General features: G+C 42.1%; 1 protein-coding gene across 1 annotated transcript in view; it reads right to left on the bottom strand.

The window, feature by feature from the left end:
• The window catches only part of ROR1 (receptor tyrosine kinase like orphan receptor 1), a 173,325-nt gene extending 160,567 nt beyond the window's left edge, over window positions 1-12,758 (bottom strand). The window contains exon 1 of the mRNA XM_072419397.1: window positions 12,515-12,758. Within this exon, the coding sequence (XP_072275498.1) occupies window positions 12,515-12,578 (64 nt within the window). The 5' untranslated portion in view covers window positions 12,579-12,758. The remainder of the gene's footprint in view (window positions 1-12,514) is intronic.
• Between the last annotated feature and the right edge of the window lie 3,310 nt (window positions 12,759-16,068).

The following is a 16,068-nucleotide window of genomic DNA, read 5'->3' as shown; positions in this document are numbered from 1 at the left end:
TAAATCCTTTTTAATATTAACAATAAAATAATAATTGATGTCAGTTAAACTTGAATGGCACAAATTCCTCATTGAGCCCAAAGTAAACTCTAGAGGAAAACTTGGGATCCATGGATCTCTGGATGGGAAACACTGCCTATGTCATGCAGCCCATTGCAAGTGACTCCTATGGGTGCCCATTGATAAGTTATGGGACATACCGACCCCGAAAAACACCAGCCAATGGGAACCAAGCCTGCAACAAGCCAGCAGCATTTCCACCATTCAGCAAGTGGTTCATAAAGAATAGAAACTACTTTCAAATAAAGTTAATTTGGAAACATGGCGAGCAGCGATCACCTAAAGTTCCCAGCAAATGAAGATGCAGCCCCATCCCTATTAGTCACACTTGGACAGTCATTCACCCAACATTCACACCTTTCCTCTATATGATAATACGAGGATGGAATGTGCCAACGGGCTACAAACATTTTTAGATTTATTGCAACGGGCCCTAGAGATACAGACTGTCCCAGGGCCAGCAAAAAAGACTTACTCATAAACTGAATACATATTTTATATTTCGGCATTTAGCTTTTTTTCGAATGATTCAATGATGAATTATATATTAGTATAATAGACGGTAATACAGAAAAAAGAGCAGAATGGGTGCAGAACAAAATGTAGCCACCAATGCTGCACAAGAATCACGGGCACCAATGCAGCAAACATCTCTTTCATTACAGGTGAATGTGCAGTGGTTTTGTACATTCTTCAAGGGTGAAAATATATAAAAATGAAAAAAGAAGCAACAAAGAATGGAACTGTCACCTTGCATATCGCTCCTCGTATATAGTCAGTTCATTCACACCAGCGAGTTTGCTGTGTTTCCATTTTTTAAAACACAGTTCTTTTTTTAATGTTCGGTTTAATTTCCCGCCGTGCATCTGCCAAACACATTACAAGCACATTTACATGTGTTTTGGGTGCTTTACAAAGCGTTTACAACATATCTCCATTAGATGCAATCGCGGCGACCGCTCAGGATCAGCAGGGAGATAATATTGCATGTGTGCTCCATGTGATACCATAAAGGAGGAAATATTGGTATAGAAATAGTAATACAATAAAGTAATGTATAAATCATATTATATATTAGATATAGTATTTGTATTATAAAAAATATAATATCTGCAAATGTATCAAAATCCACAACTTTGCGTCCCCTTGTTATGTGCATTCTTTTTTAATTCCCAAACACAACCCAATTATAATGTTTGTGTTCCCCCTATGGGGACAACCCCCCCCCCCCCTTCCCCACCTAAATGTACTGCATTAAGGCTTTTCCACATGAGCAGATCCATTGCCAATTTTGCACCCAATTTTGATCCGATATCTGAAAATACAGCCCATGTGCAGGGGATTCCATCATTCCGATTGTTGCATTTGGGATGGGGTGAACCACATGGCCATGTGTGAGATCTAATGGTGGCCACACAGGTATCAATATGATAAATCACTTGATTATTCCCTGTGACTAAAATGAGCAAATTGAATTGTAAATCTCTCTTCCGTCCAGTTTAGTTAATGTTTGATCAATTTTGATGCTGGTGAAACTTTATTGATCATTTCTGATAAAACAATTATCTGCAGCCACCGACCCTTTTAGAGATGGAATAAATGATCGTTTTCAATAGATTGTTTTTATTTTTGAATGATAATGGAAAATTGCATGTTTGCAATCGCTCAGACCGAGATCAGTCAAGAATGATTACACGTGTGGTGACTTTTGGACACAACTACCTCCAATTGAGGTCTGAAATGAGATTTGGGGATGTCACTATTGTGCCGATCATTGTTCTCCTTGCTGGAGGCTTGGAGATGAGGAAGCAAAGCTCTGCCTCTATCATGTTGGCCACCCAGTCCAGATATAGCTAACAGTGCAGAACCAATTTAAGCCCCCCCCCCGCTAATCTGCATTGGGGCCCCTGTGGGTGCCACTGTTAGCTGAGGCAATGGTGCACTTTGCTCCTCCATATGTCCCAGTAGCCATCTCCATATAGTAAGTCATTGGGAAACAGACCTGCCACAGGGCGATCACAGGGTGACTACTCCTTTGTCCCATTCTAGTCTTGTCTTCCCGATTGTACAATTGCATTGTCCAGCTTCCCACTCTTAGGAAATGCATGATTCTATAACAGCGCCATCCAATCTCTAGTCCAGGGCCGGGATTTTGTATCACAGAGCGGTAAACTTGATATGATGTGGCCCACAAGAGTCAGAAAAGGACAATGAAAAATCCTGGCCCGTGTCCCTCAAGTTAGACAGCCCCTCTCTAAAACAATAGTGCAACCACAAGTTCCAGCATGTCTTGCCAGCAAAATCTTCCCATCTCAAAGGCCACATGTTGACCACTCGTGACCTCAAGCGACCGTCTCTGCGTCACACTACCGACAAAGGCGAGCACACTGCACCATTGTGCTTCGGTTTTTTTTTTATCCCTGCAAATGTCATTTTGAAGCATTGCGCCTCGGTTTATTTTTTCAGTTTGTGGTCCAGGTCCATTTAAGTGGAAAAACAGAGCGGGCCTGCCTCTCCATAAGACAGAACAGCCAGGGGAGAACCCCGCGTGCCGACTTCATCCATAAATGGGGTAATTGTTCCATGCGGGGCCTTTGTTTATTTTCTAATATTTGACGTGCGGTGTGCGAAATGTGTTGCTTTTTTTTTTTTTCAGTCTGCGCAGTAAGTGGCATGGCACTCGTCAGGCTCATTCAGAAAGATGTGCCAAATTTTTCTGCGTTTTCCAGACGCCAGGGGCCCGGGGCTCCCCCAGGATCTCTGCAGAGTGATCGAAGAAAGACGCTAAACAAAGAGCGGCAATGGGGTCTAACGAAACCCCCATTCACCAGAATACTACATTGTATTACTTTTCCACTGTTTGAAAGGAAAGTTTGAGTAGTCCCAGACTGTAATACCTCAATACACAGACCCTGCACTGCACAATGCTGAAGAAACAGAAATGAATGCGGCTCTGTAGCCAACAATGCAACCTATAGCAGATTCTTAAGCCGCATACACACTTCCAATTATAGTTGTTGGAAAGGATCTTTCACAATCCTTTCCAACGACTATGCACTGCACGATGCATGAATGAGCACTATACATACAGCACCGTTCTGCTCTATAGAGAGAGGAGGGGGAGAACAACCGAGTGGCACCCCGCTGCACGCTCTCCCCTTTCTCTTGCATTGGGGTCGTTCGTCGTCCGAACGACGCGGGCTGTACACAGTTCAGATTCTCGTCCGATATAGGCCCTGCACCAATTATCGGGTGAGAACCACTGGAAGTGGGTACATAGCTTTACAGTCCTCTGTACAGCATAATCAGAATCTGAAAACAAGAAGCAGCACTAATAGCCAACCAGTGCTAACAAAGAGCACAATTTATAGCAGGAGAGATCAGAAAGGTTTGAAAGCTCATTAGTCTTCTCTTTATACTGTCCAGTTGGAGGAGGGACAAGACCACATAACTGAGAGGGACAAGACCTATAAGTCTTATTTAAAGTGGAACTAAACCAAAAAAAAAAAAAAAAATCAAAAAATATGAGCAGGAAGGCAGTTTATGTCTCAATAGTGATAAAATTCTCAATGTTGCAATTAATTTGACTTTGCAATCTTTATATCAGTGCACCATTTCAGCATAGCTGGGTGCCACAAATGGTGCCAGAGTTTCGGCTAAATGAAATGGCCAATGGTGCCGGAAGAGGAGCGGGAGTTGGTGCCAGTGAAGGAATGAGGAGAGGTTATTTGCACCATTGGCCGAGTTGCCCCTTTCCAGGGTACCCAGCAATGCGATTCTATCTTAGCAAAAGGCGGCTTCTCCGCGTCCTCAGGTTAGCGTTGCTTTCGGCGACTGTTCCGTTCTCCCACCATTTATTTATAGAATATAAGCGGCCCGCATCATGGAAAACTTGGGCTGCACACACTCAGCGGCACTTTTGGCAGCAGCGAATCTCAGAGACGGCAATACAGACGAGGAGGACTATCGCAATTAGCCGTTTTATTGCAGTCTGGGTTTGGCTGCCGAGCCTTGTGCTGACACACAGGATTCTCCAGGTGACGTCTGTGTGTACACAGAGCTCAAATCAGACGCAGAGATTAGCAGTAGCTAATAATGAGCCATCCGAGTTCCTTTTATCTAACAGATTGTACCAGTCGGCCGCAAGACGCATTCCCTGCAAAACTTCCCTGCGGTCACACTAAGGATTAACAAGGTAGATTAGGATAGGAAATCAGGCAAATTACTTTGCACCTGTGCATGCTAAGCGTTACATAAAAAAAAAAATTCACATATAAAAAGTTCCCAATTCATTGAATCTGCAGGTCCTGCGCTGTCTTTACTTCCATATCTTTTCTTCCAGGTTCCTCCAATGTGAGTGATGTGTCTTCCTCCAAATGTAAGTGCTGATGTCACTGCGCATGTGTGAGATTGGGAAATTTTTTTTTTTTTAAAGGAACACCCTTGATGCATGCCCAATCTCACGCATGCGCAGAAGGAGCAAAACTACAGCCTCCTGGGATTTGTGGCGCATGTATGATTAACTGCATTGCGTTAGTAAAGTGGACATAAGGTGCGGTTATAAATGCTGCACACCAATACATTGCCATATGTTGCAGTCTCCATATGGAAACACATAATAACGGGAACTCATGGGAACACACCCTACATATGTGTAACTTCCATGAGATTCAAAAATGTTCTTTTTCATGCGAACTGATTTTTTTCCCTTATGTTTATGTTCATCTTTCTTTGAAGTCTGATGGGAGAACGTCCCAGCTGATGTTACTGAAGCATGAAAAGGCGTAACTAACAACCTCAGAGACTCGGTGTGAAATCTGAACATTGGCCCCATCGTGTCCCACAAAGACCCTTCCAAGGTTCAGTCCAATGACTTCTATATAAAGAGAAAAAAAAAACAACGCAGCTTTGTTGGAACTGCACGCACGATGCATCAGTGTCAGACATATAAATGATTTTACATGCGCTGATGGATTTTGCATTGCATTGTGCAGAATTGTTTTTAATGAATATTTAAAGTTAAGCTCCCGGAAATGTTTAATAGTGGTTCCCAAAAGATGCAAAGACTGCAAAAGATTAGGGGAATGATCCATGAGGAGTAAAACCTTATTCCTCAACCCCACAGCAACTGGTGCTATTCACTGCTGCACTAGGCTGGTCCTATGCAACCTGGCCGACCGCTGCCATCATCCCCCTTCAGTGCAAGTCTACGGGCGTGGCACATTGATGGAGAGACCCTGCCCAGGAGGAGCATGCAGCAACCAATGAGAGCGCCAATGGCCAAAGAAGTGAGAATTTGGGTAACTTTTATTCTTACGCATCATTCCCTAGAATAAAAGAGTATTACCCCTTGCAGTGGGAATGGGGGTACCCACAAAAAGGGTAGAAAAGCTGAACTCCAAGCAGATATCTCACAAATAAAGGCAATCAATTAATGCAACATTAAATGCATTTGTCCATTACAAGCAATATCTACATTTAAATAAATATCAACCTCTATCAGTCCATATACAGCACTGAGACTGGGAGTGGAGGAAAACAAAAATGGGAAATTCCTTTTATAAACAAATTTCCCCATTGCAAGATTTCCTCCATCCTTTGTTCTTGTGACCACCAAATTTTGGTTTTCTCCTCACTTTCTGTTTTGGTGGCAATGGTCTCCCCTCCCATACATCTTAGATTGTAAGCTCTTTGGGGCAGGGTCCTCTCCTCCTCCTGAGTCACTGTCTGTATCTGTCTGTCATTTGCAACCCCTATTTAATGTACAGAGCTGCGTAATAGGTTGGCGCTATAAAAATACTGTTTATTAATAGTAATACCAATAATAATAATAATAATAATAATAATAAATGGTCATCAGTACATGAGATATTGGGGAATAGGAGGCTAATTAAAATTTGGCACAAGGTGTAACCCTTCCCCACTCTATACAGCAGCGGTGGAGAACAAGCCAACGTTGGAGGTAGTGTTGCAGCTCGCAGTCACATGCAAACCTTTGAAATCCACATAATCTGCAAACCAAACACCAGATCCCATAACAAACACGCTGCAGGGACAGAACAGTAAATAGGAGATTATAAATTGGAGTTTGGGTGTCCCCAGGGTGACTACCTGTTCTTCCCGGTCTTCTGTGGCATCTGCGTGTGCAAAGTTATGCTGGGGACATCAGATCCTAATGGCAGCCATACCCTGGGTGATATATTCAGCCAATAGGATTACAATGTTGCAATAATTTAAAAAAATATTGTTTTCGAATTGCATTTTTGAATAGGTTGACATGGATTTTTTTTGTATTGATTTAACATCTTATCTTTAACAACTTATTGGAAATAAAATGACTTTTTGGATCTGACCTCTGTTGTGCACCTGAGGAATGTCTTGTGAGGTCACATGACATAGGGGAAGCCTCGGGAACAGAATGGAGGTTGGTGACAGCAAAGAAGAGCAATCGCTGGAGGGGATAATATACTTTAAATTCACCTCTGCATGGGGGAAGAATGGGAGGCTCATGGTGGCCGCATGTGACCCCTGGAAGATAGGTCCCCTGGGGGTCACCGAGGGAGGAGGCCTGCTCAGAGTTTTTTTGGGGAAGGTGGGGGGTACATAATATTTACTCCCCCCAATGATTTTAGGTATTTTGCATCCTTGAAGTTTTTATTAGACAAGGATAAGGTTCCTCGAAGGACAGCAGGACTGCTGACCAATATTATCCTTCTGCTCCATTCCTTTTTGTGAACTACAGAACGCATTTGCACCACATTATGGTGATGAGGAAGAAGGTGTTCTATAGACCTAACAGAGTCTTTTACTGTGGTGACAACGCTGCTTCTCCTTAGACGCAGTGCAGTGAGCGTTGTCACCCCAGGACAGGAAATGTGTTACTGGCAGGACCACCAGAAATAAAAAAAAACTAAAACAGCAACCTCATCCAAGAACTCAGTGTTCTCCCCAGCCCATTTTAGCTGGGTGTACCACCCGGCACTTTTCAGCAACCCACCGGCTGTTTTTGGGTGGTTACTGAAGAGTTGGTCACAGTTCATGGACTTCCACCCGCCTACAATTTCTTCCCACCCGGCTTAAGAAAATTTCTGGGTTAGAGCACTGGAACTCATATACTGCAATGTATTACATCTCTATTCTTGTTTCTTCCTATTTGCTCCCTTATCTGATAGCTTATTATTATTTCAGTACACAGATTGCATTTTTTGCCTGAAATATGGAAAGAAATGGCTGTGTATTGGAATGAATGTACAAGGGGTGGACATCTACACAGGCAGGTAACAGGTAGGTACATGCTGCTAAAACACCTCCATTATGCAAGAAAATCAATTTTGTGCAAAAAGAAAAAACCCCTCGAGCAGTACAGCAAAGCATTATGGGTAATGGGCTCCCAAATATTAGTCCACCCATCTCTGGCCCTATGGGGGCCCCACTGATCATTCCATTCCTATCACCATTCATCAGGCTTAAACAAAGGTCAGTCGATGTGAAGTGTATAATAAACAGGATCAGTGCAGATAACTTATCTGGAGGCTGAGGATCAATTCGGAGCAACTGTACCCAACTGCAAAAACACATGCTGAAACTCGACACAAGGCTGACAGCCAAACATTCGTCACACCTTGTTTGTTTTAATATGGTGCATCATGAAACATAGAAAATGGTGCCAACGCAGCATGGAGCACGAAGCCAATGGCGTCTATTCTAGGTGGCTCTTTAGGATATGGTCAGACTGGCGGTGAGGTTGTGGCATGGTTACCGCTTCCTTGTGATCTGCTGCCTTGTGGGGGCGCTATAGGTAGCTTCCACCCATAAGGGCTTATGGGGAATGAATCGGGGCTCAGAACCGCTCACTGCCAGCTACACTTGATCCCTAGACAGTCTTAGGGTGCAACGATTTCAGGGTGTCGGATTCATTGCAGGGTGGACCCTGGGGTGTGATTAAATCTAATCTATAGCATTTATGTATTTTTTCTCTGGGCCGGGCTCAGGGGCGTCAGAATCCTTGGGCACCTCGCTGGAAGGGCTGCAGAAACAGCAAGACCTAATACCTCGCTGCTATGTGTAGCTTGTGCAGATAGGGGGCGCACTTTGACATTTCCACCTTGAATGTTATCCATTGATTAATAATAATAATAATAATAATTAAATCAAACAGGATTTTTATAGCGCCAACATATTAGGCAACGCTGTACATTAATGCAAGACTTATAGACAGAAAGCCTGCAACCGATCAGCAGCACTGAGATACAATAAAAACAAAAAAAAGTTGTGGAAACAACATTTTGTGGCAATTGATTATGATACACAATTCTATAACACATGAAAAGTCTTTAAAAATATTTTCACCCAAGATTCACACAACTTTCACATTTATTTAATTGGATTTAACTGGACAAATGTGTGACTTTACTTATAACCAGGCCCCTAAAATGCCCCCCAGTTAGGATTTCCATCTACTTATATATTATTATTGCAGCTTAAGAGTTTGGCTTATTTTCAGCACCGCAGGGGAGGGGCATCGCTTTGGCCAATCAGGTGTACTGCATGCACATGTGTACACAAATATACAGCCAGTAAGACAGTGCAGTGATACAAATTCCTGTTGTCCAATCACAAGCTGGGGGCGGAGAGATGACCCAGTTACACCGCTTAACTGCGGTGATGAAAAATCAGGTCAGCTGGGTTGTATGAGGAGGCTGTGTAAATTTCAGGACTGGATGGACAAAAAGTACAAAGCCTTTGGTGTCCGGTCCAGCCCCCCTCCATGCATTTTATGTGTATTTAGCTGTTTGCCTGGAGTTCAGCTCCTGCAGAGATTTACCAGACGCAGTCTTCAAAGAGGACCCCAGCCCAAGCCTGACATCCTCGCTGTGCCCCCAGCACCCCGCAGAGAGGATGAAAAACTAAAGATCCTCCAATTAATATTTTCCTGGCATGGCCCTCGGGTATTCCCAGGACTGGTTCATCAGCGCATTATGGCGGCAGAGTTGTCACCGATTATTGGGAGTGGCCCCGGACTGATATCTCTTCCCTGGGCGCTGACAGCCTGTGAGTCCTGTACAGGATGCCCAGACACCTCCATCTATCTCCAGCAGATTGGAAGCACATGGGAGCCATGGAGGGCTGGCGGACATGGTGGGACGGCGAGCGCGGTGGAAGAATTGCGCTATCCCGATGAAAATAGACCCTGACACATATCGCACTCCCTCTTTCAGCGACTGATAAAACGCTTTGCGAGTCGCTTCCCCCAACGACCACCAGCATGCAAGGCTCAGTTTGTATTTTCCTCCTGCTGTTGATTTTTTCACCTTATTATAAACTAGGGAGCGTTGTCACCCTAAGACAGGAAGTGTGTCACTGGCAGGATCAACAGTTTAAAAAAAAAAAAAAGGGTTTTAAACTAATGCAACCAAGCTGCAATATATTCATGGGTGAAACGCTTGCAGTGAACGGAGCTTTGCTTTGTCATTATTCCATGTATGGGAAAAACATTCGGAAGTTTTGGGAAGCGCTGATGTTCCTGCAAAGCATGCCGGTGACCCCTTCTCTCCAAGAACCCTTTTTGTGGCTAATCAGGGCCCCAATAAGGCTAGCAAGGGCCCCTGGGCTATAACACATCACAATTTAGAGGGAGCTCTGATAACTTACACCATACTTTTGCAGTACTACAAATCCCAGCAGGTTCTGCTACCCAAAGGCCTGCTGGGGCTTTTAGTTCTACAGACATCAATAACGCATCAATCACAAATCAAATGCACAACTCTTTGTAGTTACTCAATTCTCGTAGTACTACATATCCCAGCATGTTCTAATTCCTATAAAGCACTGGGCCTGCTGGGAGTATTAGTTCTAAATCTGATCATGAAAGGCTTCAATCAGATAAAACAAATGTCAGTTTTAAAATCATTTCAATCAATCTTTTGCACTGTTTGCACTACACATCCCAGCATGCCCTATTATCTAACAGCTGCTGGGACTTGTGGTTCTGATTCACAGGTCAATAATACAATCAAATAAAATCATCAATTATATCAATCAAGAAACCTTTACAGTCAGAAAAATCGGATAAATCGGCAAAATACAGATACCGATCACAAGGCATTAGGTAGCAGACTTTAAACTAAGCACCAATGAGCAAGTGCCATTAGTTGTAACGACCAATCAGATTTAACCCTTCACAACAGGCTACCAAAAAGAAAAAGTATTGTCCAATCAAATAATTCTGTAATTCTTTATAATAAAAATAATATAATGAGATGCAGCAGTAATCCAAAATATTGCAGGATGAGTCACCAATTGGTCCGCTAGGGATTGGAGGTGAAATTGTAACCGGTAAATTTTAAAGGGTGAAAGTGTTTTGTGTTGTTAGAAATGAAGTTACGCTTTGTCTAGGGGCCAATAATAATGTCAGGCTTGTTGAGAAGAGAAAGTAAAATTTGTGGCCCTTCTATCATCGACTTGAACTGTGATAAGTACAATGGCACCTATATGGGTGAGTGATTGTACATGGGACCCTTTATACATGGGCACTGGTCCATGTGATTCAATAACCGGCATACGGTGCATGCGATCGTTATTTATACATTTTCTATACTGAAGCATGATTTAAAGAGCACCTGTATAATCAATCTATAAGCCATTGACCCTAGATATTCCATAGATGTCATAAAAATCTTCCAACCGTTCCTCATACCTTGAGACTGACCCCCAATCTATAGGATGCTCAACTTTTATCTGAGACCCCGATTACAGGGATTTAGGGAACTGACCAATGCTAGAGGAGTAACCTCTCATATAAGAGATTGAAGCAACATACAATGGAATGGATCTGTGGAAGATGTCACCTTTTCCATAGGGAACTCTACAACTTTGCAACCAAGTTTCTATTTCACTTTTATCAGTGACTGTATTAGCCGGACCATCTATAGATCCTGGCACAGTTTTATAGATAAGCGACTCCTTATATTAAGGATTTCTTTTTAAGTGATTAAAGCAATCACTAATAGAATGGATCAATGGATGGAGCCACCTTTTCTATAGGGCACTCCCAATTTTGCAACTAAGTTTCCATTTCTACTATTAAGTGACCCCTTCCATAGGTGAATGGCTGAGCCATCGATGGATCTACATGGGGTGTCCCAGTTCTATGGACATGTGACCGCTCATATTAAGGATTCTTGCAACTAACATTAATCGGGATCTTTAGGTGATGTCACCTTTTCTATAGGTCTCCAATGTTGAAGGCTTGTGCTATTGAATGGCAATTTCCCAGGCACTGGAATTGCTGAGACATGAATGGATCTATAGGTGCTGTCCCAGTTCTAAAGATAGGTGACCACTCTTACAAAGGTCACCTCTTTAAGTAATTGAGACAACATTGATCTGGATGTATAGGTGACGCCACCTCTTCAGTAGGTGGCTCTCCAAGTCCGCAGCCTTCTGCTAATAAATGGCAATTTCCATCAGGGACCAAGCACTGGAATTGCAGAGCCATTAATGGATCTATAGGTGACTGACCCAGTTCTATAAGTAAGTGACCATTCAAATAAAGGACAACTCTTTAGCCAATGGAAAGGATCTATAAGTAATGGCATCTTTTCAGTAGGTGTCTCTCCAATATTACAGCCATCCACTAATAAGTAGTTATTTCCATTAGTGACCAAGTACCTAAATAGCCGAGCCTTTCTATAGGTGCCTGACCCAGTTCTGTAGATGAGTGACCTCTTATATAAAGGCCAATGGACGCAATCTCCAATTAATGGGATCTATAGGAATATAGGTGAATAAGCAATTTTGCAGGCAATTACCAGTTTGTATTAATAAGTAACCGCTGATGCCAATGACCTAATACTGTATTAGCCAAGCCATCTACAAATCTATAGGTGGTGTCCTAATTCTACTATACTTATTTAGCCAATTGACATTCTCTCTGGATCCATAGGTGATGCCACCTTTCCATAAAACAAACTTCCAATTTTGCAAGTCACCATTTCTACTATTGATTGACCACTTCTGTCAGTGATAGCCGATCCATCTATATTAATATATATATATATATATATATATATATATATATATATATATATTCTATAGGTGGCTGTCCCCTTATAAAGACTCATCTATATGTAATCAATGCAATATGATCTGATCTGTAGGTGATGCAGGTTTTTCTATAGGTGACTGCTATTCCATTATTAGATGATCCCAGTATCTTATATGTGTCAATGACTTTTATATAAGGACAATCCTGTATATATCCTGTATATAAATCTAACACAACAACATGTCCCCCTTGCCATTATTTTGTATGTGGCTGAACATTTTCATAGCTCATCTCATCAGTAAATGCCCCTCTCTAGGTGATCTGCCCCTCTCCATATGTGACTCCAGCACCCCCCATTTAAGCACATTTGCACCAGCAGCACCCCATATGTAACTTGCACAGTCCTACCTTGTGTCCAGTGTGCCCACAAGCCAATGTCCAGCAAAGCAGTGACCAGTAGAAGTGAGTACATCCCTGTGGATCTGTGATCAGTCACCGGCACGGTGTGGATTTGGGGTCCCCTGTGTCCCTGGGATGCCCCCCTGAACCTTTTGGATGGTCTGAGCAGCGAGTTCTAACCCCAGGCTGCACACCTCCTCTGTTTCTCTGATGGAGTTTATGGAGCCAAAGATTTTCCTCCTTTCCGGAGGGCTCTGAGAGGTCGGAGCTGCTTTTACTCTCTGCCTCCCTCTCTCTCTCTCCCTCTCCAAACTTTCTCACCCCCCTCCACTTGTCATTTCCAAACTCTGCGCACCCGGGAGGAGGAGGGGCACAGCGACACCTACCGGCCGACTGTGGTCACTGCACGCCCAAATCATTTAATTCCATTTGGATGCCAGCTGACTGTGCTGTGCATAGATTGCAATCTATGATCTGATTGAAAATCATTAGCTCTTTGTGGGAATATAATTGATTGACTTTTGTTAGGAATATTGCACTAACATTTTCTGCAGCAACCAAAACATGTAATTGTGATCAAGAAACCTGATAAAAGAAAAAAGCCGCTCTCCATGCTCCTCCAATGTCCTACTAATGACTTCCTCACTCATAACCTCATCACACGCACGGCTCCAAGACTTTTCTAGAGCTGGCCCGACTCTCTGGAATGGTTTCCCTCGCCCTATTCGGCTTGCTCCTACTTTCTGCTCATTTAATAGAGCTCTCAAAACCGAACGCTTCAACCTCACCTACCCGTCTTCTTCTGTCTACAAAACCCTCACTACTCACCCACCATTCCATATCCCCCTCCTATTGTGTGATACTTCCCCCACCTACTAGATTGTAAGCTCTTCGGGGCAGGGTTCACTGTCTGTATCTGTTTCATTTGTAACCCCTATTTAATGTACAGCGCTGCGTAATATGTTGGTGCTATATAAATCCTGTTTAATAATAATTATAAAATAATCATTGATGTCAGTTAAACGTGAACAGCACAAATTCCTCATGTATCTGTCTGTCATTTGCAACCCCTATTTAATGTACGGCGCTGTGTGATAGTATATAAATACTTTTGTTTATTATTATTATTATTATTATTATTATTAATAATACTACTACTAATAATAAAAGAAACATAGTGCATATTCCTAAATAAATTAAATTGTTTATGGCCTGTTTCCACTGATTTTTAAAAAATTCCCATTTGCCTTGGTTTGTTTCGGTGGGAGCAGCTCAATTTAATAAATGCATTACAACACATTTTTTTTAAATTTTATTTTGCATGCTGCCAGTGCCAGAGTGCATTGCTACAAGTTGTATTACTGAGAGTGGTAAAAGTTGCTTTGGGTGCCAATAAAAAGGAATGGCAACCCAGGTCACCAATACTACATTGTGCATTGCCATGCCATTCATATGGAAACGCATGCATTAATGCAACAGCAGAAGTGGTCACTTTACTATATTCTGATATTAGCGTTCAATATGGCACTGGGTATAGAACAGGTTATCTGTTGGTCCTAAATTAGATATAAACCCTATATGAAAGGCACTGAATCATAAACAATTGCTATTATTAGATTTATAAAATACAGTTTGTAATCTTTTGTTGTATCTCTAAACTGCTGATCACCTGCAGCCACTTTCTGTCCACATGCACTCCAGCAATGACATTTATCAGATTCCTGATGGTGACAACACTGAGCTGTGCCACCGGTGTCTAGAATCTTCCCTGGGGGAGCGTGTGACAGTGTAGGGCAAAAATTAGGAAACCGGGAGAGAACATTGACAATTTATACCTGAACAATTACCTTTATGGTGGGATAACCAGGTATTATTCAGGTAAAAGCGGCAGATTTCAGAAACTGAAAATTCTATTTGAAATGTAACATGCTGAGGCTTCTATAGGATATTAGTGATTGGGTTACCATTACCTAATTGATTTTATTTTTATGTCACTAGTAATTTTATGTTATCTTTAAAGCAATGATTTTAATTGATTTATTGATTTATATTATTATCATTTCAGTGACATCATTTCTGCAACACTGCACAGAAATAAAAAATTTAAATTTTTATTCATGCCACAAATACTTTTAGTGCAGTAAATGCAGATTCCCCCTCACCCAAAAGAATTCACTGCCAGCTGACACCACTAAGATTATTTCCATATAACTATTCTATTTTCTATTTCCAAGTAATTCATATGCAAAATACAAGAAATGAGTTGTGTAGCGTAAAGAGAAAACAGCACAGCAAACACTGAGTTGTAGGGAAATATCCCAACAGACCTAAGGCTGGAAATAAAGCCAAAGGTACTTCCCCAAAATACTGGCACGGGGGCAATCCTTTGTTCATGCCAATAATTCTGTGTAATTTTATATATATTTCAATATACCTTTCACTTGGATGTTATCATTTGCATTGTATATTTGTAGCAGTCTTCAATTTAGGCTGCAAGCAACAAAATGAAAATATTTAATATTTATATATTTGAAAGGCATGATTATACCAATTTTAGAATAACACAAAACAACAAATAATAATATGTTTATTTTATATTTTACATATTTTGTTTTTATTACACATGTTGTTATTGTATAAACTACCATGTACATACTCTGTTAGTGTCAGCAGCAAATGCTGCATCAGCCTCATCATTAAACCCCTGGACAGGTGAAGAGATAACATTGATAATCTGGTTACAATGTCACATGGCAGGGAATGGGGGGGATAAATTAGGCAGCAAGTGAACAGTCAGTTCTTGAAGGAGATGTGTTGGAAGCCGGAAAATGGACAAGTGATCAGATCTAAAGCTACATACACACATGCAATTATTGTCATTGGAAAGGATCGTGAACGACTAACGACTGCACAATGCAAGAATAAGCGCTGTACATTCAGCACCATTCTGCTCTATGGAGAGGGGCGAACGATGGAGCTGCACCCTGCTGTGCGCTCTCCCCTTCCCTTGCATCTGGATCATTCGTTGTGCATCGTCCGTGCATCCGCCAGGATGGTTGTTCTGATGATGGGCGCTGTACACACGCCAGATTCTCATCTGATATCGACTCTTAGCCGATTATCGGGCCAGAACCATTGGACGTGTGTACCCAGCTTTAGTGACTCTTACAATAGCCAGTTGTGATGGCTGGATGATGGGTCAGAACATCTCCAAAACGGTAGGTCTTGTAGGTTGTTCCCTGCATGCAGTGGTCGGTACCGTCCAAGAAAGGACGACTGAAGACAGCGTCATGTGCATGGGGAATCCAACCCATGGGAAGAGCTACTAAAGCACAAACTGCTGAAAAACCTGTCCATGAGGGAAATATATTAGAACACAAGATGAAACACAGCTTGCATGTGCCCCGGTTTCTGCATTGTGGCTCCAAACTTTTAAATGCAAAAAAATAGCAGGCAATGCTCCTGCACTACAGAACTCTTCAGGTGCCTTGTGGGTGCTGTGTTGAATAAAAAATGGTGCATGCCCATTTGTGGTTAAGTTTTGGTGCCGGATCTCACAGGAC

This window comes from Pyxicephalus adspersus, chromosome 8, assembly GCF_032062135.1.
Source record: "Pyxicephalus adspersus chromosome 8, UCB_Pads_2.0, whole genome shotgun sequence".
NCBI lineage: Eukaryota > Metazoa > Chordata > Amphibia > Anura > Pyxicephalidae > Pyxicephalus > Pyxicephalus adspersus.
Note: the sequence above shows the minus strand (reverse complement) of the source record. Positions and strands in the feature narration are given on the sequence as shown.